Source organism: Cetorhinus maximus, chromosome 17 (assembly GCF_964194155.1).
Source record: "Cetorhinus maximus chromosome 17, sCetMax3.hap1.1, whole genome shotgun sequence".
Lineage (NCBI taxonomy): Eukaryota > Metazoa > Chordata > Chondrichthyes > Lamniformes > Cetorhinidae > Cetorhinus > Cetorhinus maximus.
The window spans coordinates 54,200,203-54,226,872 of record NC_135895.1 but is presented as its reverse complement, the minus strand read 5'-3'; the positions used below and the strand labels follow the sequence as shown (position 1 = coordinate 54,226,872).

Below are 26,670 nucleotides of genomic sequence, written 5' to 3'. Positions count from 1 at the left end.
GGTTCGAGGCATTTAAAAGGGTATTAGACTGTTATCTGAAAAGGAAGAATGTGCAGGGGTACAGGGAGAAGGCAGGCGAATGTCACTAGATGAATTGCTCATTCAGAGAGCTGGTGCTGACATGATGGGCCGAATGCACTGCATTGTACCAATTCTGCACTGCTCTTCTCATACAGTATAAAGTTGTTGCTTCCTCTGACATTGGTATTCTTGTGATGAGTGCAAGATGAAAAGCTTTGACAAAATGTATTTTTTCAGCAATGCTCATGTTTTGTACTAACAAACAACAATTTGTAACAATTCTGTGATAAACAGCTCAAAGAAAAATGAGCAGTGAAAATAATTAAATAAGCTAATTGAAATTCCTAACTATAACAGGGACCGATTTCTCTGTTATTGACCATGATGGGTGTTGTGAGAATGCAATACCTTGAAGATGTTGTACTGGGTTTACCAACAGACTACATAATACCTGTTTAGTAATCCTGTAGAATGAATGATGCATTTGAAATTGATATCACAAATTACAGCACATAGAAAACAATTTTAACATTTCAACAGGCATGACATTTAGAGCAAATGCATCCAGTTTAAACAATGCTCAGGGTTATTCAGACCATCAAGAATTTAACATGGAAATTAAATTGGTGACACTATAAGAGACTGTCCCACTTAGCAACTGTTGCTAATGCATTTGCAAAGTCGCAGCATCAAACCAGATGGAATTATTTTCTTGTTTCCTAGACAACTGCAACATGAATTTGTTGTCAGTAGTTATTTTAAGGCTATAGATGATAAGTTCCTCAACTCTGTCTGTATGTGTTCTCCACGGTGGATATTTTTTGAAGCATCTTCAAACCTGCATCAGTGATACCTTACTGTAACACTAACTAATCTCACATATAAAACCTTTTGATACGTGGCATTAAAATACCATTTTATTATTACTCTGAAACATTGATTAGTTTTCATTACAATTAAGGCATGATCATTAACAAACTGTGAGTCATTTTTAAACTATTAGCCATTAGGTCAAAAATAATTTTAAACCAAATGAATAGATACCTATGGTGACAATATCTTAAATCTTAAATAGGGTAACAATATTTCCACATTTTGAAGATTGAGTGAGGTTAAGAGACTACAAATTGTTTTCGTTCTGCAGCCTTATTTGTATGATATTTGAATTACTGACCATGAATCTTTATGAGTGAAAGTGTCCACCATATTGATCAGGAAAATTACTCAAATAGATTAGATCCAAAATTTTGTACCTGGTAAATGCTCTCCTCTGTTTCACGGATTGGTTCATGTCCAGCCTCAAACACAATGTACTGTTACATTGGCAGCACAAATGGAAAGCACAAAGGCAAAACAGCAGGAAAGTACATGATGAATTAAGAAGTGGAAACAAAGAAAAATCAAAAAGCAAGAATAAGAGCAGCAATTTCATAATATTTTATAGCATAGGCAGATACAAAGAGCTCCACGCATATTAGAAGCACAGAATCAAACTGCCTACCTTGCTAAAAATCCATTAGTCTGAGATTGCTGTTATTTAGAACACTTTGTATAAGACATTAAATGTCAAAGGCAGGGCTCAGAGATTTGAAATTATTTATTATCTGTATTTCAATCAAGAGAGACTGACATATAGAGTACTTGTAATTTCTTCAGCAGTACCATACCATCATAATTTATAAATCTTAAGGGGTTAATCCAACACTGCAATCTCTCATTGACTTTCAATAGCAAAGTCAAACAGTTCAGATGTGATCCCTTTAGGCAATGTACAAACACAAATATCCAAGCCCTTGTGTATGAAGCATACATTTTAACTATTTAATGTGAAAATAAATGCAATACAGATGGGGATTTTATTTTTGTTCATTCATGGGATATGGGTGTTGCTGGCAAGGCCAGCATCCATTACCCATCAATATTTGCCCATGAGAAAGTGGTGGTGAACCGTCTTCTTGAACTGCTGCAGTCGATGTGTGTAGATATACTCATAAAAGGAAGGTCTAGGATTTTGACCCAGCAAAAATGAAGGAACAGCAACATATTTCCAAGTCAGGATGGTGTGTGACTTGGAGTGGAAACTTGTAGGTGGTGATGTTCCCATGCACTTTGTTCTTCTAGGTGTAGAGATTGTGGGTTTGGAATGTGCTGTCCAAGAAGTTGTGGCAAGTTGCTGCATTGCATCGTGTAGATGGTACACACTACAGACATGTGCATTGGTGGTCTAGGGATTGAATCTTTAAGGTAATGTATGGGGTGTCAATCAAGGAGCTCCTTTGTCCTGAATGGTGTCAAGTTTCTTGAGCACTGTTGGAGCTCATCCAGGCAAGTGGAGGGTATTCCATCACACTCCTGGCTTGTGCCTTGTGGATGGTGGAAATGCTTTGGGGAGTCAGGAGGTGAGTTACTCACTGCAGGGTACCCTGCTTCAAAACTGTTCTTGTAGTCACGTCTTTATATGGCTGGTCCAGTTAATTTTCTCTTGTAAATGGTGATCCCCCCAGCATGCTGATGGTGGTTGATTTGGCAATGTTAATGCCATTGAACGTCAAGGGGAGATGGTTAGACTCTCTCTTGTTGGGAATTGTCATTGACTGGCACTTGTGTGGCACCTTGATGTCATGGGCAGCCACTCTCACCACACCTCTGGAACACAATCCTTATGTCCATGTTTGGACCAAAGCTGTAAGCCCAGTGGTCCTGGCGGAATTCAAATTGAGCATTGTTATTGCTGAGTAAGTACATAGAACTGTCAACGCCACCTTCCATCACTTTGGTGATGATCGAAAGTAGACTGATGGGGTGATAATTGGCCGGGTTGGATTTAGCCTGATTTTTGTGGACAGGACATACCTGAGCAATTTTCTACAATGATGTGTAAATGCTAGTGTTGCAACTATATGGAAACAGCCTGGCTAGAGGTGCAGCTAGTTCTGGAGCAGAAATCTTCAGCACTATAGCGGGAATGTTGTGGGGTCCCAGAGCCTTTCTGTATCCAGTATGCCTACTTGTTTCCTCATTTCACATGTGGTGTCTCAAATTGGCATAAGACTGGCCTGTGTGATGGTGGGGACCTCGGGAGGAGATCGTGGCTGCTGATAGTTGGATTTGCACTGATGTGCTGGGCTCCACCATCATTGAGGATGGGGATGTTGATGGATTCCCCCCCTTTCCATTTGTTGTTTAACTACCCACCGCCTTTCACAACTGGATGTGACAGGATTGCAGAGCTTTGATCAAAGATGTTAGATTGCTTAGCAATATTTATATATAGAGATATGTATTACCACAGTTCATTACAAATTGGACACTATTCTTCAAATTGACCTTTAATATTATTTCAGGTTTTTCTTTTCATGACAATTTTATCTCTTCCTGAAAGCTTCAATTCCTTGCTGGAGTGCAACCACATTGTCCATAGCTATACCCTGGTAGCTGGTAAAATGGTCCTTATGCCTGTGTGAGTTTGGACAATGATTGCAGATATTTTACCATAGGAGCATCGCCAACCCTGTCCTTACTGTCATCAGCAAGTGTGCACTTCCAGCAGGGTTGTCGAAAAACAGTTAGAAACTTTGTGCCTAATCCTGAGGTTCTGAAGCTAATATTTGTGGTTCCATTGCCACCCTGACAGAGACCAAGTAACACAAGAGAGACTGGATATCTAACTTGGGCCAGTCCCGGTCCATATAGCTCAGCTATACACTGAATAAACTCTTCCTTTGTAAGTAACATTATATGCTTTTTTTTGGGCTAGTCAATTTTCCTTGCTTGTCAAACAAGCCATTACATTCATGAGCAACATTGTGAGTACTCTTAAAATCCATCATGGATTAGTCTTGCTATACTGCTAGATGATTCCTCCGCTAGCTGGGCGTGTGAATTTATACACTCAATGCTCTTATCTGATTAATCTAAGTTTAGATTTATAACCTTCCAAATTTAGATATATCCTAGTGATGAAAATTAGCATTCAAAGAAGAGTTATTAAGATATCTGTGACAGAGATTTATTTAAAAAAGTGTCTGAAGGTGATGTGTGGGCGCCAATGGGGCATATACATCTTAAAGCCCACTCACATAAAAAGACTATTTTTGACATTAAATGAATATAACAAAGATGCCACATTCTGCATAATATGTTGTGTGTCTTAATACCAAAATTCCAATTGATTATAATGGCTGTTATGTGTATTGTTCTGTGAAGTTGTTCTATAAACATTGTAAACTGGTTCCACCTCTACTAAAGAACCAAGTCAAGAGATGAAAAAATAATTGAGTAGAAGAGATAACTGGATAGAAGGAAGCAATGGAAAATAAAATAAAAGACTGCAACACAGCTAGATTGGATGTAAAATAAAAGATGTGCAAATGAAAATTAACACACTGGATAGTACATTGAAGGCAATTAGGGTAGAAGATACAAGAAATATTTTTTAAAATATATGAAATTATTAAATATAAATAGCTAGAAATATAAATAGCTGGAAATTCCTCAACTCACTGCATTTATTTCATGGGCAAAGTTATAGTGGGTACATGATTTATGACTGCAGGATACATAGAACTAGAGAGAATTTATAGAGAACAATGAATTAACAAGTAACAAGGGAACTTGATTCTGGCACAAAAGCATCAGCTTGGCTCGGTTAATAGCACTTAACTAACCTTGGACAAGAGTTTCTGTTTTGGGTTGGGACACTGGTGTTGGGATCAAATCACCTGATTTGCCCTTGATTAACCAATTAGCGGCCAGAGAGCAAGCTCACTGTCCAAGTAAGGATGGCAGGCAGGCTCTCCAACTAGAAGGGTCAATAGAATAGCCTTGGGCCGGAGATGCAGCCTGCCATTGCAGGTAAGGAGAGAGAGGGTGCTTCCATTTTGACGCATCCCCTCTGCAATTTTAAAAGGTCTGAACTCAAAAATGGCCACAGCTGCCATGCCACCATTGCGGAGGGGAAACCTCTCCACAAGAGGGCCTGTGGCTGCAGCTGTGACCAGGTAGGTGGGCGTGGGCTTCAGGGTCATCCTGGAGTGCTTGCCTCCCCAGAGACCTCCAGGCAACTACCATGCTACCGATGCCACAGGAGGCCTGAAGGCTGACTGGAATTTTCCAGTTTTCCTCTGATGAATGGCTTTAATTGGTCTTTTATTATCTTAATTAGCTACCTGCTTGTGGGTAGGTACTTGCTCGGTTCCCCCACCTGGACTTCCCAAAAATAGCTCGGGGACGGGATGGTGCTGGTAAACTGGCACATTGACTGGCAGCATGAAATTTCACATCTTCCCACCTCCGTTCCCACTCCCATATTCGGGTGAAGTTCCTGCCTATTATGGATGTTTGGATTCCGGGGGTTGAATACAAAACTGAGGTTGACATGCCTGTGCTGCACTGATGGAATCCTAGACTGTCATTAAGCCTGGATCCCATGTGCTCCAGTGATTCAACTTGATGTTAATAATTGTAGGAAACTGTCTGCGAAAGTTTGGCATTTTGGCAAATTTTTCTGTTTCAACTTACACCACTGAAATTAGATTAATTGGTTATTCATCTGATTGGTTGATTTTAAGTCCTGGTTGGGAATATGGCCTAATGAATGGCTGGCCTGTCCAGGAGTGGCAGCAGAGAGTCCCAGCTGAGTTTAATAGCTCAGCCTCATTTCCAATGACCGACTTTCTGACCAAAATGGCCTGGAACTAGTTGGGAAGCAGCTACTGTTGGATATTTTATTATACTAAAGGCACTCTTCAGAAGACTACCACCAGGGACCATAACCAATGATCTCTGGTATATGGTAAGTAAGCAAGGGGAGGTTTATTGGATCTAACAGGCATAGTAGTCAGGGGAGGGGTAGAGAAAGGGAAGTATGAGATAGGGTCAAGTCCTAAGGGTCTGGGTTCAAGTTCCGTTCCAGGGATTGAGCACAAAAGTCCAGGCTGACACTCCAGTGCGATACCGTGGGAGTGCTGCAATGTCAGAAGTATCATCTTTCCGGTAAGACAGTAAACCGAAGCCCCATCTGCCTGCTCAGGTTTTTGTAAGCCATGGCAGTATTTTGAAGAAGAGCAGGGGAATTATCCTCGATGTCCTGGCCAATATTTATCTCTCAATCAATATCACAAAAACAGATTATCTGGTCATTATCACATTGTGGGATCTTGCTGTGCTTAACCTGGCTGCCGTGTTTCCTACATTACAACAGTGACTACCCTTCAAAAGTACTTCATTGGCTGTAAGTGCTTTGAGACATCCAGTGGTTCTGAAAAGCGCTAAATCCGTCTTGCTTTGTGAGACCCGTATCAGTACTTCTGGCCCACAAGGAAACTTTATATTTTTAAAAGTAAATTACCTTTCTGAGCCTCGTCTGACCTCATATCCACTTCTTGACATCTTTTGCCTGGCAAGGAAACCACCACTGCTGCCCTGTTCATGCCTCAGGTTAATATTGCAGTGAGGCCTCTGCAGTGACATGATCAACATATTTAAAGAAGGGCCCTGCTGGCTTAGGGCAAGTGTTCATTTTATTTGTAATTTAAAGCTGCAGTCAGACAGATTGGGGTAGCTAGCTATGTAGCCCACTCCATTTTAACTGACCTCCTCCCAGTTTTTTTGCCTGGTGGCTTGGCTTTAAGTTCATTCCATGATGTGTAAATTGAGTATTGCTGAATAAAGAGACATGTTGAAGCTTTTTGTCTTGAACACATCAGGACACGTTGCAAGAATACCAATATAAGGGGAAAGCAACAATTTATACTGTGTGTGAAGAGAGTGCTGATTGGTTGGCAAGTGGACTCTAACTGGTAGACGCGTTGCCATGAATGCACCAGTGTCTCTATCAATCAGAGTCCACTTGCCAACGAATCAGCACTCTCTTCACATACAATATAAATTATTGTTCTCTCCTTATATTGGTATTCTTGCGCAGAGACCTGATAAGTGCAAGACAAAAAGCTTCGCCATATTTCTTTCTCCAGCAATACTCAAGTTCTGTACTACCAAATGATTAAATGTGTAAATTGGTTGCTGAATTTAAAAGGAAGGAATTAGAGAGTGTGTGAAGCGCTTTGGGATTTTTTTGAAGATTTCTAGTATTTGTTTTATTCAACTTCACCACCACCTCTTTTGATTCCTCCAATGTTGCTCAATTACCAAACTGCTGATCCAACATCCAGCGTTGGATAGCAGAAATTTCCTGAAACAAGTTTCCAAGTACATATTTGCACCATCATTAAAACTGCCTATTTCCATCTCTGTTATATTGCCTGACTATGCCTGTCTTCATGCATCTGTTGCTGAAACCCTCACTCATACCTTTGTTAACCCTAGACATGACTAATTCAATGCACTTCTGGCTGGTCTCCCACATTCTAACCTCTGCAAATTTGAGGTCATCCAAAACTCTGCATACTGTGTCTTAATTCATGCCATGTCCTCTTCACCAATCACAGTTATCCTTGCTGACCAACATTGACTTCCAATCATGCAATGTCTTAATTAAAATTGTCATCCTTTTTTTCATATCCCTCCATGGCATCATCCCTAGCTATTTCCTTAATCTCCTCCAAACCCATGACCCACCAAGAATATCTGAATAGCCTTGATTTTAATTGCCCCATTATTGGTAGCTGCACTTCCAGTAGCTTAGGCCCAAAGCTCTGGAATACCTTCTCTACACCCCTCTGCTATTATATTATGCTTTCCTTCTTTAAGACGCTCCTTAACACCTATCTCTTTGACCAAGCTTTTGGTCATCTGACCTAATATTTCCTTATGTGTCTTAGAGTCATGTTTTGTTTTATGAAGGTCTTGTGAAGTGCCTTGGGATGGTTTATTACATTAATTTTGCTACAAAAATATAAATTTTTGCTGTTATTGAATGTGAACATTGCTGGCAAGGCCAGCATTTATTGCCTATCCCTAATGGCCCTTGAGAAGGTGGTGGTGAGCCTTCTTCTTGAAATGCTGCAGCCCATCTGGTGTAAGTACACCATAGTGCTAGTAGGAAGGGAGTTCCAGGATTTTGGTTTAGTGACACTGTAGGAATGGCAATACATTTCCAAGTCAGGATGTTGTGTGACTTGGAGGGGAACTTGCAGTCGATGGTGTCCCCAAGCGCCTGCTGTTCTTGTTATTCTAGGTTGTGGAGGTTACGGGTTTGGAAGGTGCTACTGAAGGAACATTAGCAAGTTGCTGCAGTGTATCTTGTAGATGATATATACTGCTGCCACTGTGCACTGGTGACGGGGGTGAATGTTTATGGTGGTCGACGGGGTGCCGAAGAACCAGGCTGCTTTGTCCCGTATGGCATTGAGCTTCCTGATTGTTGTTGGAGCTGCACTCATCCAGGCAAGTGGGCAGTATTCCATCACACTCCTGACTTTAGATGGCAGGCAGGCTTTCGGCTGTTAGGAGGTGAGTCTCTCGCTATAGGATTCTCAGCCTCTGATCTGCTCGTGTAGTCACGGTATTTATATGGCTCATCCAGTTAAGTCGCTGGTCATTGGTTACCTCAGCATGTTGATGATGGTAATGCCATTAAATGTTCTCTTTTTTTGGAGGTGGTCACTGTCTGGCACTTGCGCAGCATGAATAATAGTTACCACTTATCAGCGCAATCCTGAACGTTGTCCCGCTCTTGCTGCATGAGGACACGGATTGTTTTAGTACCTGAGAAATTGTAAATGGGACTGGACACTGCAATCATCAGCAAACATCCCTACTTCTGACCTTAAGGTGGAGGGAAGACCATTGATGAAGCAGCTGAAGAGGTTGAGTCTAGAACATTACCCTGGGAAATGTCTGCAGTGATGTGCTGAGGCTGAGATGATTGGCCTCCGACAACTCCATCTTCCTTTGTGCTACGTGTAACTGAAAACTCAAGCCATTGGGGAGTTTTCCCTTTGATGGATCTCAATTTTTCTGGGGCTCCTTAATGTCACGCTTTGTCAAATGCTGCTTTGATGTGAACAACAGTCACTCTTACCTCATCTCTGGAACTCAGTTCTTTTGTCCATGTTTGGGTGAAAGATAATGAAGTCAGGGGCCAAGTGGCTCTGGCAGAACCCAAATTGAGCATTGTTGAGCAGGTTATTGCTGAGTAGCTGCTGCTGTTGACAACACCTTCCATCACTTTATCTGATGATTGACAGTTGACCTAGTGGGACCTAGACAGGCTGGATGGGCTGCACCTGAACAAAGCTAAGACCAGTATTCTTGCAGAGTGATTAGCTAGTTCTGTTGGAATGGGTTTAAACTAACCTGAATTTTTGTGGGAATCACAAGGTAAAAGAGGAAAACCAAGGCGCAAGCAGAATTGGGAAAGACAGGTGGTGCTAGAGTAGGAAAGAGTAAGGTATTAGGTGGGGTCAGAGTAAGAGGAATGAAATATGTCCTAAATTAAATTTACTTTGCATATATGTGAATGCATGGGAATGTAGTAAATATGGTTGGTGAGCTGCAAGCGCAGGTAGCTACATGGAAATGTGGGTTGGGTATTACAGCCCTCCACCGGCCATGTTTTCAGCAGGGATGCACCTAAAATAGAAGGGGTGCCCAGGCGACACTTCCCCACCCACCCCTGAGTTGTCCCCCATAAAATGTTAGGTAGGCAGTGCCGACATCAGCAGGCCACCTGCCACATTTAAATAAATAATCATAGGTCAATTGAGCTTATTGCCAAGCCAGTTGACTGGGATATTTCGCTGCCCATGCCATAATACAATTGATGTGGGTAAGCCGTTTTTTGAGGCCAAGTTGAAAAAGTGCAGGAAGAAAGGTCGGGTGGTGGGGGGGGCATCATTTGGAGGGTGCCATGTGCCCATCGGGGACAAATTGTCACCCCCCCCCCCTTTGTTCCTCGCTGCCTGCCCTTCAAAACCCCTTCCTGAGTTTTCAGAGTCCCCCTCAATGGAGAGAGAGGATGTCCTAGAAGGGTCAAAGATAGAACCTATTTGGTTGGAGCTGAGAAACAATAGAGGTACCATTACATTGCTGGGTGCACTCTGTGGCCACCAGCTGGCGGGAAAGATATAGAGGAAGAAGTTTGTAAAGAAATTACAGAGAGGTGCAAGAATTATCAAGCAGTTATAATGGGAAATGTTAATTATCTTAATATAGACTGGGATGGTAATAGTGTAAAAGGCAGGGAAAGGCAAGAGTTCCTGGAGTCTGTTCAGGGGAATTTTCTACATCAGCATGTTTCCAGTCCAACGAGGAAGGAGGCATAACACGATGGAGTGTATCCTCAGTTTGAAGTCAGGACTTGTCTCCACAGACCTGGATGGTGGTCACTCTTACCATACTGTTAGGAACAGATGCACCTACGACAGGTAGATTGGTGAGAATATGGTCAAGTAGGTTTTTCCCACATGTTGGTTCCCTCTCCACCTGCCGCAGGCCCAGTCTGGCAGATATGTCCTTCTAACTTGGTCAGTGGTAGTGCTACTGAGTTACACTTGGCTGTGAACACTGATATCCTTAACCCAGAGTACATTCTGTGCCCTACCTCAGTGTTACTTCCAGGTGGTTCAGCTGAGGGTGGCTGGTAGGTAGTAAACAGCAGGAGGTTTCTTTGCTCAAGTTAGACCTGATGCCATGAGACTTAATGGGCTCTGGACTCAATGAATGGAATCTTCCTTTGCCAGTGGGTGTCTCGCATGCTGCCTAAAAAAGAGACACCCGCGCTGACTCATAGGAGAAAGGCCTGCCGTATCTTCTGCCAACCAGGTAGTTAAGAGGACAATGGTGGGCCTTCCTACCAACTGAGGACCCAGGATAGACATTCCACCAATGAGAGGCCAGCAGCTCTTACACTCAGCAGTGTTGCGGAGGAGGTCATGGATGCTGATGGAGCAACACCCACCCAGAGTCCCAGGATCTCAGAACCACCCAGGAAAAAGGTAAGTACCATTGTGGGGGTGTCTCAAGGCATGGGAGTCGAGGGGAGGGGAGGGCTATGAGGTCGAAAGCCATGGCAGCATGTTGGCTGTCAGCAGTTACTCCCCTGCCCCTTGTCCATGCCCTCGATCATGCACAGGTTAGTGTAGATCAAGGGTTCCCCACTCCTCCAGTTGCATGCAGCCTGCACAGTTTAACCAGTTGTGCAGGCCACATGTAGGCAGGCCTACCTGGAGCTGGGAAATTCTCTCCAGTTATCAACAGTCACAGATTGCAACTCTTTCGAGTGTAATCACAGTTCTTGGTTTCCAGGAGTGGGACGTGAACCCACAACCCTCTGATTCAAAGGCGAGGCTGCTATGAACTGAGCCACAGCTGACACCTCCCCTGGAGCTGGGAAGATTGCAGTGAAGATGGGAAAAGGCCCTTAATTGGCACTTAAGGGTCTTAAGTGGAGGCGGTGATGGGAGGTCGACCACGGGCTTTCCTGCCCAGAGCCTACTTCCGGTGCAAGTGGGAAGGCATCAGGCATTGGTCCTGACACCAACCCACTGAGTTTTCAGGCCCTCCTGCCTCCTTCCTTGCCTCCTGTGAGGGCAGAAAATTCTGCTCAATGTTGAGGACCCCCAGGGCAACTCCCTCCTGACTGTATACTGCTGTGCCACCCACCTCTGATGGGTTTGTCCTGTGGTGGGACAGGACATGCCCATGGGTGAAGATGGAGCATACTGGGACATTGGCTGTAAAGTATGATTCAGTGAGTATGACTGTCAGGCTATTGCTTGATTAGTCCATGGGATAGCTCTTCCAGTTTCGGCACAAGACTCCAGATGTTAGTGAATAGCCTTTTGCGACTGGGAAGGTGTGTTTTTGTCGTTTCTAATGCTTAGGTCGATACTGGCTGGTCTGTCTGGTTTTATTCTTATTCAATTTTTCTGTAGTGGTTTGATATAACTGAGTGCTTGCTAGGCCTCTCAGAGGCTCTGTTGTCCCATTTCAGAAGGCAATTAAAAGTCAAACACATTGCTGTGGATCTAGAATCACATACAGGCCAGATCGGGTAAGGACAACAGATTTCCTTCCTTGAAGGACATTAGTGAACCAGAAGGATTTTTACCACAATTCAGTTGTTTCAAGATCATTACTGACTCTAGTTTTTCTTCTAGATGTATTAAGTAATTGAATTTGAATTCCCCCAGCTGTTCTGGTGGGATTTGAGCTCATATCTCTGGAGCATTAGTCTGGGCGTCTGCATTGCTGGGCTGAATTTTATCAGCCTGCTGGGCACAGGCTGGGAGACAGTGGAGGGGCCATAAAATGTCAAGGGAAGGGTGGGTGGGGTCGAGTGTCTGTTGCCTTCCTGCCACCATGCCATTTTGCCAGCAGTGGGGAATGTGGCAGAAAGCCCACAGATCCAGAGGCCAGTTGAGGCATTTAAGTGACCAATTAAAGGCCTGTTTCTGCCACTGCTGACATTTTACCAGTGGTGGAAGGGCATTTCCCCTTGTGGGGAGAACTTCAGGTAAACTCTGGTGCCATTCCAGCAGGCTTTGAGGAGGGGGGTGGGCTCCTATTCTGGCACTCTTTGTCCCAGAGAGGGGTCCCCTGATGGGAATGGCCAGCCCTGCAGCTACAGTGTCACCTGTCCTCACCACCCCCATACCAGCACCCCCCTGCCACTTCCACCCCTCTCCAGCTACCTGTTTGGGAATGTGGTGTCCTTCCGTTGCTCCCTCTTCTATTAGGTACATCCCAGGAGTGGCGACCACTGCCAGTGGTTTTGCTGAGCTGCCAGCTCTCCAATTGGCCGGCTGCTCCTGCGGGCAAGCGGCAGCCCTTATTGGGGATGGTAGCCCCAGTGACAACCAATTAGTTGCCTGACCCCGATAAAATGCAGCTCCGGTCTTGCAGAAAGGGGTTTCTCTGAGCTTTTAGGCCTGTCATTAGGAATCCCACCCAGACAAAATTTTGGCCACTGGACTATAACTTCAGAGCTCACCAGCGTCAGATTGGCGGATGCACCCAAAGATGTGCTGGGGAATCCCCTTCGGAAGTTCACAAGTAAGTTTTGCACGGCAATTGCCCAAAAGTGCAAACTTCCCCTAGGCAATTGTCCTGCACTGGGAACCATCCAAAAATGCGATTTAAATCGCAAACTTCGGATGGTTCTGAGTTACACCAATAGTTACCTAGAAAAAGTTAGAAGAATTAAAACCACTTCTAACTTCTGGGTAACTATTGTACAAATCCAGACCGATTCCCATGGGACAACCTCCATGCCCCCGAACCCCCAGGGGTCTCCCTTCCACCCCTGACTACCTCACCAACGGGACTACCCCACTCCCTGACCCTCCAAGGTTCTCCCACTAAACCCCCCCTACGGGATCCCCCCACCTGCATGTGAATCCTCCATTCACCCCTGGTGGGCCCGACATCCTCACCTCCCCAGCCCCTTGCAAGGCCAGCCTGACCTGACCCGAGGTTTGACCACCCTCCCCCGAGGCCCGAACCAACCCCCGAGACTGGACACACCCCCATGCAGAGGCCTGACACCCCCCGCCCCACAAGGCCTGACACCCTCCTTCCCTGACTTCCAACACCCCCACGACCTCCGAACCCCCAATACCCAACATTGGCCCCCCGAGGCCCTGACCTCCCTGACCTTCGCCCCCACCCCCCCCGCCAAGGCCTGACACCCCCGACCTCCCTCTGAGGCCTGACACCATCCCTGACCTCCGACACCCCCAACCTCCAATCCCGCCCTCCCAAACTCTGAACCCTCCCAGCTGCAAATCCTATCCACTTCACGGACCTTTAAATTTCAATGGACCTTTAAACTTAGCTGGTTTATGGCAGCTAGTGCCGTAAAAAAGGAGGCGTGGACACCTTCCCTTTGACTCTCCTGCAGTTCAATGCTGGGCCCCGGGGACGTGCTGCACTGCCTATCTTGCCCAGCCTGAGTTGGGAGGTTGGGTGAAACAGGCTGAGAAAAAAATTAATGTAAGTAATTGGGCATAGAGTGGCAATCCGATGCTGATTGCCACTCCTAGAAAGTTCAAGCCCTACCACTAGGCTACCATCCCCTTCTATAAGATGTTATATAGACTCAAGCCTTTCTTTTAATTTTTAATAATACCTATCACCTAAGGTTCTTAGGAATGCAGTGCCCAAAATAATATAAAGTAGTGGTCAAAAAAGTTTCAGAGAACAATGTTAAAATCTGAAGCATGCTTACTGTATTTGATTCTCATATGACCATTGGGCAATTTCTCTCTGATGATCATCAATACATTCTCTCATCTGAGATGCAGCACAGATGGGCAATTGTGAATTATATCAGAATGTCTTCCCCTTTAAGACGGTATGGCAAATGGTCACAGACTGAAAGCTAAAACTAACTGGCAAAACAGAATGGATTTGAATGAAAGTTAACCATAATCCTCCAGATGGGATTCATCTGTCTGAATTGAATTGCTGGACTTGCCCAGTGTGTTTTACAAAAGAAAATCACTAATACTGCATTTCAAGGTCTGACACATATTTGTCTTCTGGAGGATTACATTTCTTTTGTTGTTACTTCACTTGGGCTGAAGGATTGCTGAAATACAGCCAGTGTTAGACTGACTGATGAAAGATAGGTCTTCTAATGCATTTGGAATCCATCCTGAGCAGGCTCATAAAGAGAACAATTTCAAAGCAGTTAGATGATGCAAGTGAAAACTTGGCTGTGAGCTCTAGGAATATTTTAGGGCTCATTTTCTAGACTGATTTTGCTGGCAAAGTACCTTGCCAATGACTGCACTGTCTGTAATTTTCCATCCATTGAAATCAATGAATGGATAATCACGGGCCGTGTGCCCATGACTTCTCAATATGTGCGGTCAGTGAGTGAGGATCCCTGTTGTTAGTGTATGAAAAATAATTCCTTTTATATTGATTTAGGTTTAGTTTCTTTGAAAGGATAATACAGTTAATCCATATAGAACTCAACTTAATTAACTTAGCTAAAGAAAGAACTTGCACTTATATGTAACCATCATGAATGTGGGGCAAGCTTAATGGACCAGGTAGCCTTTTTATGCCCATCATCTTCATTAATAGCACCTATAATGTCCTCATGAGGTGACAAAATGCTTTACAGTCATTCATTTTCACAGCATTGCTATTATTGTGTAGGCAAATGTGGCAGTCAATTAGCACACAACAATAATAATCAGGAAATCTGTTTTAGGTGGTTTTTGTTGGGCAAGAGAAATCGTCTGATGATCTTCTGCCATGTGATTTTTTGCATCCACCTAAGAGGGCAGACAAAGTTTCAATTTAAGCAAACAACAGTACCTCAGCTGTGCAGCACTCAATATAGCAGTGAAGTAGGGCTTGGACCCACTATCTTTCTGACTCAAAGACAGGAGTGCTAGCACTGAGCCAAAACAGACACCAGGCTAGAATTGAAAACTATCAGATGTGTTCCCATTCCTACAGCTATTGTTTTGGATACAAATAACCCAACTTCTAAATTAAAGGTAAAGGCAAAATACTGCAGATGCTGGAAATCTGATACAAAAACAAAAAATGCTGGAAAAGCTCAGCAGGTCTTACAGCATCTGTGGAGAGAAAGACAGAGTTAACGGTTTGAGTCTGTATGACTCTTCTTCTGAAGAGGAGTCACACAGACTCGAAACTTTAACTCTGTTTTTCGCTCCACAGATGCTGTAAGACCTGCTGAGCTTTTCCAGCATTTTTTGTTTTCGTTCTAAATTAAATATATAGTTTGGTTGGGCAGATATCTTCAGTAATGGTGAGAAATGGTCATTCAGTTTCGGAGGTTTCAACTTAGTGTAAGTACTTTAGAGCTATGGAGCCATTCACTTAAAGTTCTCTTCAATAAAACTCATTTGAATACTCTGCTCTCTGTTGAATTAGTTATTCTTAGCCACACTAACAGGCCTTGGTGCACCTTGGCTAATGAGGGGGAAATCAGAGTGTTTCTACATATTTTTGATCACTATATAGTTTTGGTATGATTGTATGGACAGCAGGTAAGGTTAAGGCCAGATCAGCTGTGATGGCCCCTATGTTTGATTATACTACTAACATTTTCTTATGATTAATGACCATGTGGGTAAGGAATGCTGGAGGGTTGTCAGAAAACATATGGCATGATTTGATCTTTCTAAGAAAAGGGAACACAAAAAATAGGAGGAAATACAAAAGAAAGAAAATGAGGAAAATGGAGATATATTCAAATATGAACCGTGGTGAGTCCTTAACAGGGGTAAACCTATGTTGTTAATTTGATTTTGCCAAAATGATGGAAAAGTGTTTACTCCTTTTATTTACACAATTAAAATTTCATTGCAGCAAAATTTTATACAAAAATAAGGCAATCAATGGGTGCCGGTCCATGCAAATACAAGGGAGGTCATGAATAAAGCCTAGGCTATTGCTGTATCCACTTGTTGAAAATCAAATTGCAATGCCCTTACCTTTCCAAGACATTCAATGTATTAATCCAAATACAAATAGGTCTTAACTTTACGAAAGAAGAACATCAAATAAGATTTATTTCTTTATTTTTAAAGTGATAAGTAAATCTGTCAACTGTACTGCCTATACTTTTCAATATTGTTTTGTTAAGATTCCCAAAATTACCTGATATACAGGATCTTCCACATCTTCCTCCAAAATTGTCTGAATTAGAATGAGTCAGAAATGCAAAGGGAGAGAAATCAGCAGAAGTATCAGACAAAGATAATTGGGGAAAGAGGCACATTACAGGATTTGCAAAGTAGAAGAGTAGCAATTATTTAAATATTATATTCAATTAAAACACATTCCTGTTTTTGGATTAGCAGTTGGAACAATTAAAGCTATCATCGATTTTCTTGGTTGTTTCATTTTAATCTTGTTTCTTTCTGTATGCTCATTATGAATGAATATTTGTATGGCAGCTAACTGCACCTCCAGGCCAGGAAATAAGACCTAGAGTAGATCAGTGTAAAGCAGTTTCTAGCATTAACCAAATGCTTTACCTCAATAATAAAATAAGAAGAAAAATCTAAATTGTACCTGTGGACTAGTTAACAATCTATCTTGTGGCCTCTGCAAACAAAACTACTTACTTAAGATCAACTTAATAATAATCTAAGAATGGTTATACACTGTAGGACATTTGTCTATTGGGAAATGGGTTGAGACTATCAGAATACGTAATGGGGCTCAGAGATGAAAGGCCTTGATTCCATCTTGTCAAATCAAGTCCAACTATAGGCTCCTTAGTGAAAGGAAGTGTTCAAATGCAAATAAAAGACCCATTTTGATTGAATAGTTAGCCAGAAACTCACTTTTCTCGTAACAAAAGTGAATCCATCAAGATGTTTGCCACAGTTTTATACTTGCCGAGGGAAGCTGGCCAATGCACAGTTGGCTGAAAATATTATATTTGGTAAGGCTGCAAGCTCCTAAGGCTCACCATTAAAGTGGAGGTTGAAGTGGCAGAAGAATAGCTGAGGAATTGGCTAGAAAAGCACAAAGAAGAAATCTGGGCTAAACTGTTCTTCATGATGCTAAAAAAATTGGAGGTCTTGCTCTAGGACTTGCACCAAAGGAAAGCAGCCTTATTTAGGGCTGAAGACCACTCTCCAGTAAACTGCTTTAAGTGAGATTACTGACCAAGTTAATGAGGTCACTTAAGTCTCTTGTACCTGAATGCAAATAAAAATGTAGTTTACTGATATTGGGAAGAAGGCAAAGGCATGTTTTCACTCCTTAGCACACATTTTTTGTTTGGCCATCAAGCATGGTGAAAAACTCAACTAGGAACTTCTGCACCCTCTGGGAGGCACCGTTTAAAGATATTGCACACAACCAATGTCTTGTTCGCAAACACTCTACCATTGTATTTCATGGACTTTCTGAAATGTTGGTGGAGGTGGTCACTAAGGAACAAGAAGCAACTTCCCAAATTTCTTCTGCTGTTGAAGGCCTCTCGGTGGAGTCAGCAGCCATTTTTGCTCTGGATTTCAAGGGGCCTGAATTATATGTTGCAACCCTAAAATAAAAGCAAAACCTGAAATAAAAGCAAAAAAGTGCTGGAAAAACTCAGCAGGCCTGGCAGCATCAATGGAGAGGGAAACATAGGGCAGAATTTTTTGTCCTGCGGGCGGGCGCGCGCCCGACACGAAAGGAAGTGAAATAGTGTGTGATGACATCAGGCGAGCGTCCTGACAGCATCGCGCACTCTCACGATCTTTTGGTTGGAGGGTGCACGCAACGGGCAGCATCATGCCCACTGACAATTAAGTGGCCTATTAAAGCCCTTAAGTAATTAATTAAGATGCATTTTTCACTGACTGCTCAGCTGTTTGGCTGGCGGGCGGGCAAATAGGCCAGGCGACCTTTGCATTTTTAATGAAATCTCATCCATGGGCAGAATGGGATTTCCAACACTTACTAAAAAAAAAATTAAAAATTTTTAACATCCTTGTTCACATGTCCCTCTTCATGTGACTGAGTCACATGTTGGGACATGTTTATCTCACATGTTAAAAGTTTCTTTTTGTATTTAAAATCCGTCAGCTCCCTGAGGCAGCTCTGTGCCTTCAGGGAGCTATCAGTGCGCACTCCTCTGAGCATGCACACACCTTAGTCCTCATGCTCCTCCTGCCCCCACCCTGGCAGTGCTGAGGCTCCCAGCGCATGTTTCATGCTAGCTGGCTGCTAATTGGCCAGCCTGCGTGAAATCGCGGTCGAAGCGCAATCATGGGTGGCGGTCGGTTTTGTGGCTGCTCCTGGGCCCACCCACCGTGTCTGCTCAACGTGGGAAAAATTCTGTCCATAGTTCACGTTTTGAGTCCAATATGGCTCTTCTTCGGAGGAAGTGTCAAATTGGACTCGAACATTAACACTATTCCCTTTGTTGAGCACAAAAATTAATCAAAGCAAATTTGTCAAATGCTTTTGGAACCTTTCTGGTTTGTTGGGCTCAGGAATTATTTTTGAAAAAATTCTCTTTTGAAGAGATGAAAAGATGACAACTTCCTTTATACTTAGGAAAATGACCCAAAGGGTATTGTTACTTGACTGAACTTAAACCTGCCCAGTGGTGATTGTACATCATTATTGTTGTTTGTGTTGTAGCAACATCACTGAACTCATTCTTTATGCCTCACAAAAATCATTCAAGTCTATTCAGAAATTTAGCACTGCCTCAAAAGCTGCATCACAAAAATTCATGGAGCAAAGATCACAGCTGTGGTGCAAAATTTCTTGGAAACCAGTGTGCACCTCCAAAACATACTGCGGAATGAAACTACCAAAATCTCCCTGAAAGAGCAACAATACCCCTTTATTACTCTAACAGATGGAGAGCACAAACTCATGAATGATTAGAACAAATATAACATAAATGAAACGAATAATATCTATAACTACCTACCATGCTGATATATACCAGAGTCACCTTTAAATTACTGTTAATAAAAACAGACAGCGCTTGCTATAGTTTATTTTTTGTTATGCATAACCTGCGTTCCTAGAAATGGTTAGTAAACAGAGTGTTGCCAGTTCAGCTCTTCGTCATCATACTGTTGAAAGCTAAGAGTATTTTTACCTGATAGACAGCTTGTTCACATTGTTTGTCCTTTTGGGCCATTTTCTCCTTCTCCTCTCGAAGTTTCAATTCATAGATGAGTTGAAAGAGATCTCGCAGGTCAAGAATTACAGGTTCAGCCTAACAGTCAAAATGAGAGTAGAAGTTGCAGAATGCACACAGTACAGGCTTATCTGCATCAATTAGCAAGTGATATACATAACCCATTGAATAAAGTGAGCAACCATATGTCATTAACTATTAAATGAAATGTTCCCATTATTTTTAGATGATTTTCAACCTACAGCTGCATTAATATGATCCCTAAAAACATGTTAAAACAAATTATACTCACTGCTTGGGATGTCTTTATTGCCACAAATCGGTGATTGCCTTCTTTGCCACAAATATAACCAAAGGCTCGGTGGTCGGTGATATCTTTAGCGATGTATGATACTTCATGAACTGCATGGTGATGTTGCATAGCCTGTGAGAATGAGCATAGTAACTTTTATAAAAAGAAATCCATTTTGCGAGGGGAAAGCATTCTAGAAAGTTTAGCCAGAATTGGACCACACAGTCATTCTGAGCTACACATAGCAGAAAGTCACACGTTGGATCCATGTACTGTGCTGAATTAGCTGATCTCAGCTTGACTAGTAGAAGGCCACTATTTGGTCTTAGCATTCCTGCTGTTCAGAAGGGAAAAAATATCCCACTCCTGATTGCTATTGACTGAACCCCACAAGTAAGTATGCAGTTGATTTGCAAAGGGGAATGGAGTATATAAGTAGGGAAGCCTTGCAACAACCATACAGGGCATTAGTGAGACTGCACATGGTGTACATACAGTTTTGGTCTCCTTACTTAACGAGGGATACATTTGCATTGGAGGCGGTTCAGAGAAAGTTCACTGGGTTGATTCCTGGAATGAGGGGTTGTGTTATGAGGTTGGCCCTATACTCATTGGAGTTTAAAAGAATGAGAGGTGATCTTATTGAAACATAGAAGGTTCTGAGGGGGCTTGAAAGGGTAGGTGCTGAGAGGGTGTTTCCTCTTGTGGGAGAATCTAGAACTAGGGGGCACAGTTTTAAAATAAGGGGTCTCCCATTTAAGATGGAAGCAAGGAAGAATTTCTTTTCTCAGAAGGTTGTTAATCTTTGGAATTCACTACCCCAGTGAACAGTGGAGACTAGGTTATGGGATATATTCAAGGCTGAATTAGACAGATTTTTGATCTACAAGGGAATCAAAGCTAATGGGGGCAGGCAGAAAAATGAAGAAGTTAAAGCCACATGATTTTAATGTGGAGCAGGCTCAAGGAGAAAAATGGCTGTTTCTATTTCTTAACTGTCTTAATTTGTTCACTAGATGTGGACATTGCTGGCAAGGCCAGAATTTATTATCCGTTCCTAATTGCCCATGAGAAGGTGGTGGTGAGCTGCATCCTCGAATCACTGCAGTCTATGTGGTGTAGGTAGTGGAGATCATGGGTTTGGAAGGTGCTGACAAAGAAGCCTTGGTGAGTTGCTGCAGTGCATTGTCAAACTGCAGAAACGGTGCACTTGTGGTGGAGGGAGTGAATGTGTGAGGTGGTGGATGGAGTGCCAATCAAGTGGACTGCTTTGTCCTAGATGCTGTTGAGTGTGGTAAAGTGGAGTGCTATGTACCTTTAAGAGAATGTAGTTAGTTGACCATATGGCTATATTGACCAATCGCTACACAGTGCGGGCTTCTTGGGTAACTGTAAGTCTAGAGCTGGAGCTGATTGAGGAAGCACACATGCTGTTAGTGTTCTGTTCTTAGTTCCAATAAACTACCAGTGTTTGTTCAGTAAATCGGTCTCTCTGCCTATATTGATTCAAGCACCAACTCATATGTTAATATCAAGGGCGCAGCTAGTGTTCGTCGGACAAAGTGAACCTGATAACCAAAAACATAAAACTGGCAACAAGGATAAACTGGATCAATTGACAGAAATCAAGAAAGCCACGGTAAGCTAGCTATGTTACTTCGCCACTACCTTGAAAGCCGTTTGAAAGCGCAGTCTTCTTAGTCATTGAGTATGCCGCGGTTTGGGCAGCTTGAACCATTCAACCCCATTTCTGATGACTGGTCTCATTATGTCGAACACCTAGCGTTCTTCTTTATGACATTGCGGGGGAGGGCAACAAGAGGGCGATTCTTTTGTCCACATGTGGGAGCAAAAAGTATGGACTGATCCGCAGTCTCACGTCACCTAACACCCTCGATACAAAGACTTTTGACAACTTAGTAACCATTGTAAAAAACACCTGAAGCCAAAGCCCTCAGTCACTATGCAGCGTTTTAAATTCAATTCGAGGAATAGGCTTCCAGGAGAGACAATCGCTGGCTACGTAGCTGCTTTAAAGGAATTAACGGAATATTGTGAGTTCGGAACTTCAATTAATATCATGTTGAGAGACCAATTGATATGTGGAATCGGGGACGATGCTATTCAAAAGCAATTGCTATCTGAAACTAATCTAGACTTCAGTAAAGCATTAGAATTGGCAACAGCCATGGAGAGCGCTGTTAGAGACTCGGAGGCAATAAAAGATACAGAAAATGACGCTGTCCATCTTGTAGGGCGGCAAGGGTTGGTAACAAAAGGTGTGAAAATGTTGGACTCCGCAGAATAGCGGGGAACACCCACTATGTACAGACCATTGAAGAACAACAGTACTACAGTGAATACCCACAACATTAATGAGAGAAATGCATCCAGGCAGCCTGCAGGCGATCGACAGTTCAGAAATATCAAATACTTTTTCTGCCACCACTATGATCACATAATGCGGCACTGTCAAGATAGGTTGAGACAGCATTTTAAAAACAATGGTAGAAATCGTGAAATCTGTCTCGTTGAAGAACCAGAGGAAGCAGAATCTGTCATCTATTTATTATACAACCTGAAAGTGGGTAGAACTGAGCCAGTCCAGGTAGTCATTAGAGTCAATGAACAACCCATCAAGATGGAAGTCGATACTGGGACATCATCCTCTGTCATAGGAGAACATACGTTCAGAGACTTGAATAAAGGAGTCCATCATTTAAGTTTGGAACAATCAGATACTAAATTAAAAACATACATGGGTGAAGAAATAAGAGTGAAATATGTCAAGTCCTGGTGCAGTATGGGGATCAGTCTGCAAATTTACCCCTTATAGCAGTAGCTGGGGCAGGTCCCACTTTAATTGGTTGCAACTGGCTCAAAAAGATTAAATTGTAATGGGCCGAGATTTTTCAAATCTGAACGAGAAACTTACAGGAATTGTTACAAAAGTACTCTCCCATTTTCAGTGACGAGCTAGGAAGGATTCGTGGGCTACACACCAAAATCCATGTAGACCCTAACGCAACCCCCAGATTTATCAGAGTCAGACTAGTCCCTTATGCTCTATGGGACAAGGTCAAGACTGAGATAAACAGGCTGGATAAGTTGGGTGTCTTATAACCGGTGCAATTTTCCGAGTGGGCGGCACCTACAGTAACCGTACTGAAGCCAGACCAAGGTGTTCGCTTATGCGGTGACTATAAGTTAACTGTAAGCGGAGTGGCCAAACTTGATGGACACCCGATGCCGAAGATCGCTGAATTATATTCGAAATTGGCAGGGGGTATCACATATTCAAAACTTGATATGAGTCACGCCTACCAGCAGGTAGAGTTGGAAGAAGGCTCTAGAGAATTCATGACGAGCAATACACATCGAGGATTGTATCAATGTACTCGACTACCCTTTGGGGTCTCATCGGCGTGTACTATTTTCCAGCCTACCATGGAAAATCTGCTTCAGGGACTTCCCCATGTTGTTGTTTATCTGGATGATGTCTTAGTCACTGGACGAACTGACGAAGAGCACTTAGCTAATTTGGAGGAGGTGCTGAAGCGCTTCTCACAAGTGGGGGTACGCTTGAAACGAGAAAAATATCTATTCCAAGCCAAAGTGGTAGTTTATTTGGGCCATGAGGTCGACGTGAAGGGCCTGCATCCCATAGAAGAAAAGGTCAAGGCTATTCGCAAGGCACCTGCACTGAGAAATACCACAGAATTAAAGGTCTTCTTAGGCATGATAAACTACTATGGGCAATTTCTCCCAAACCTATTAATCACACTGGCTCTGTTATACGCATTGCTTAAGAAAAACCATAAATGGATTTGCCAAGCTCCACACCACAATACGTTTCTGAAGGTAAAGCAATTGCTGAGGTCATCAGCCCTACTGGTCCACTTTGACCCAAAGAAGGAATTGATTTTAACTTGCGATGCATCCCCTTGTAGATTAGGGGCTGTACTTTCACATCGGATGGCGGATGGCGGATGGCTCCGAACGACCCATTGGTTATACATCTCGCACACTCAGTGCTGCATAATGATAATATTCTCAAATTGAGAAGAAGGGCTTGTCTGTTGTGTTTGGTGTTCAGAAATTCCATCAGTACCTCCACGGTCGCCATTTTCACATTATATCCGATCACAAGCCTCTGCTGGGATTATTTGGTGAGGATAAGGCGATACCCCCCCCATCGCATCTGCTCGCATCCAGAAGTGGGCACTGATATTGGCTGCTTATGAATACACTTTTATTCACCGATTGGGAAACCAGATCACACATGCTGACGTGCTGAGCTGCCTCCCCCTGCCAGATAACAACATGAAGGTTCCAAATCCCCAGGAACTTGTCTTAGTACTAAATTTTTTGGATTCCTCCCCTGTCCAGGCCAAACAAATCCGTGAGTGGACAAGCCGAAATCACATCTTGGAGCAAGTCTTGAATGGATGGTCAGGTGAGCCTGATGACATGAAGCCCTATTTCATCTGCAGATATGAGTTCACCTGCCAGGATGGCATATTGGTCTGGGGAGCAAGGTTAATCGTGCCCCCGAGAGGGTGAAGACCATTACTGGCCGAATTACATAGCGCTCACTCTGACATTAGTAGGATGAAGATGCTCGCGCACAACTACTTGTGGTGGCCAGGGACGGACACAGACATCAAAAGTTGTCTTCAATGCCAGCAGGTACAAAAGCTACCTCCCTTAGTTCCATTGCACCCCTGGGAATGGCCAGGGTGATATGGATGCGTCTTCACGTCGACTATGTGGGGTCCTTCATGGGCACAATGTTCCTTTTACTAATGGACACCAACTCCAAGTGGATGGATGTCTACGAAGTCCGGTCACCCACGTCTGCTGCCATTATAGACCATTTGTGACAGAGTTTTGCAGTGCACGGGTTACCAGAAGTGCTCGTGTCAGATAACGGGACTACATTTATCAACGGGGAGTTCCGCAGGTTTACAACCCTCAACAGAATAACTCATATCAAAACCTCGCCTTACCACCCCGCCTCTAATGGTTTGGCTGAGCGGGCGGTCCAAATTTTTAAGTCTGGGATGAAAAAGCTTGATTGGGATTCCATCAGCACCAGATTGTCATGGTTCCTGTTCACATACCGGACAATGCCACACACGAACACCGATATTGCCCCCGCTGAATTACTAATGAAGAGACGTCTCTGCACCCATCTAACTCTTATCAGGCCGAATTTAGTGAGGAGGTGGAGAGAAGCCAAGAGGCCCAGAAGGCTAGATATGATGGCCATAATCATGAAAGAAATTTCACGGCGGGAGACACAGTTCTCGCGAAGAACCAATAGCCCAATTAGCTATTAGGCAAAGTGAGTGCCGTGACAGGACCTTTCTCCTATAATGCGTCAGTAAACAGCCGAATAATTCGATGACACGTGGATCATCCCTGGAGAAGAGAGACAGTCCCACAAGAAGGAATGCCATCATCATTTGCATTTAAGTCTGCACCGCATGTGGAAGAATTGTCACACAATTTGGAAGTACTGGTGGGGCCTGTTGGGCCTGAGAGGGTGGAAGACACAAACTTGCCCGCTTCTACCGAAGAGCCTGGTGGACAGTTGACCCTAAGAAGGGGTCTCTGAAAAACCAGCCGAGACCGTTGAGCTATGACACTCGATACGTCTGAGGAAGCCTCCTGAGAGACTTGACTTGTAAATAGTTATTCATGTAAATAATCGGGGTGTTGTGATGCTTGTTAATTGTACTTTCAAGTAAAGGGGGAGGGATGTGGTAAAGTGGAGTGCTATGTATCTTTAAGAGAATGTTGTTAGTTGACCATGTGACTGTATTGACCAATCGCTACACAGCACAGGCTTCTTGGGTAATTGTAAGTCTAGAGCTTGAGGTGATTGAAGAAGCACACATTGTGTTAGTGCTCTGTTCTTCGTTCTAATAAACTACAAGTGTTTGTTCAGTTAACCGCTCTCCCTGCCCATATTGTTTCAAGCACCAACTAACGTGTCAACATCAAGGACGCAGCTAGCGTTCTCCAGACAAAGCGAACCTGATAACCAAAAACATAAAACTTGAGCTTCTTGAGTGTTGTTGGAGCTGCACTCATCCAGGCCAGTGGGGAGTATTCCATCACACTCCTGACTTGTGTCTTGTAGATGGTGGACAGGCTATGGGGAGTCAGGATGTGAGTAGTTTAGTGCAGGATTTCCACAACTCACATCTGCTCTTGTAGCTACTGTATTTAAGTGACTGCTCCCGTTAAGTTTGTGGTCAATGGTAACTCCTGGAGGTTGATGGTGTAAGATCCAGCGATGATAATGTCATTGAATGTCAAGGGGAGACAGTTAGATTTTTTTCTTGTTGGACATGGTCATTGCTGATGCTTGTGTGGTACGAATGTTACTTGCCAAATGTTAGCGCAAGCCTGAAAGCTGTCGGGGCCTTGTTTTCAGGCATGAACTGTTTCATTTTGTGAGGAGCTAAAAATAGGATTGAGCACTGTGTAATCATCAGAAACTGTCCCCACTTCTCACCCAGTGATGGAAGGAAGGCCATTTATGAAGCAGCTGAAGATGGTTGGGTCTAGGACATTGCCCTTTGTGCTCGATATGACTCCAATCAGCAGAAAGGTGTTTACCCTTAATTTCCATTGACTTCAATATTACTAGGGCTCCTTGATGCCACACTCCGTCAAATGCTGCCATGATGCCAAGGGCAGTCACTCTCATCTCACCTCTGGAATTCAGCTCTTTTGTCCATGTTTGAACCAAGATTATAGTGAGCCAAGAGCTAAGTGATCCTGTCAGAATCCAAAC

At 43.3% G+C, this 26,670-nt stretch overlaps 1 protein-coding gene across 1 annotated transcript in view; it reads right to left on the bottom strand.

Moving 5' to 3' along the window:
- dab1a (DAB adaptor protein 1a) overlaps window positions 1–26,670 on the bottom strand; it is a 473,747-nt gene that overhangs the window by 110,991 nt on the left and 336,086 nt on the right. The window contains exons 5-8 of the mRNA XM_078561911.1: window positions 19,863–19,994; window positions 19,529–19,648; window positions 16,570–16,608; window positions 1,275–1,334 (exon numbers count right to left, since the gene is read on the bottom strand). Coding sequence (XP_078418037.1) covers window positions 1,275–1,334; window positions 16,570–16,608; window positions 19,529–19,648; window positions 19,863–19,994 — 351 coding nt within the window. The remainder of the gene's footprint in view (window positions 1–1,274; window positions 1,335–16,569; window positions 16,609–19,528; window positions 19,649–19,862; window positions 19,995–26,670) is intronic.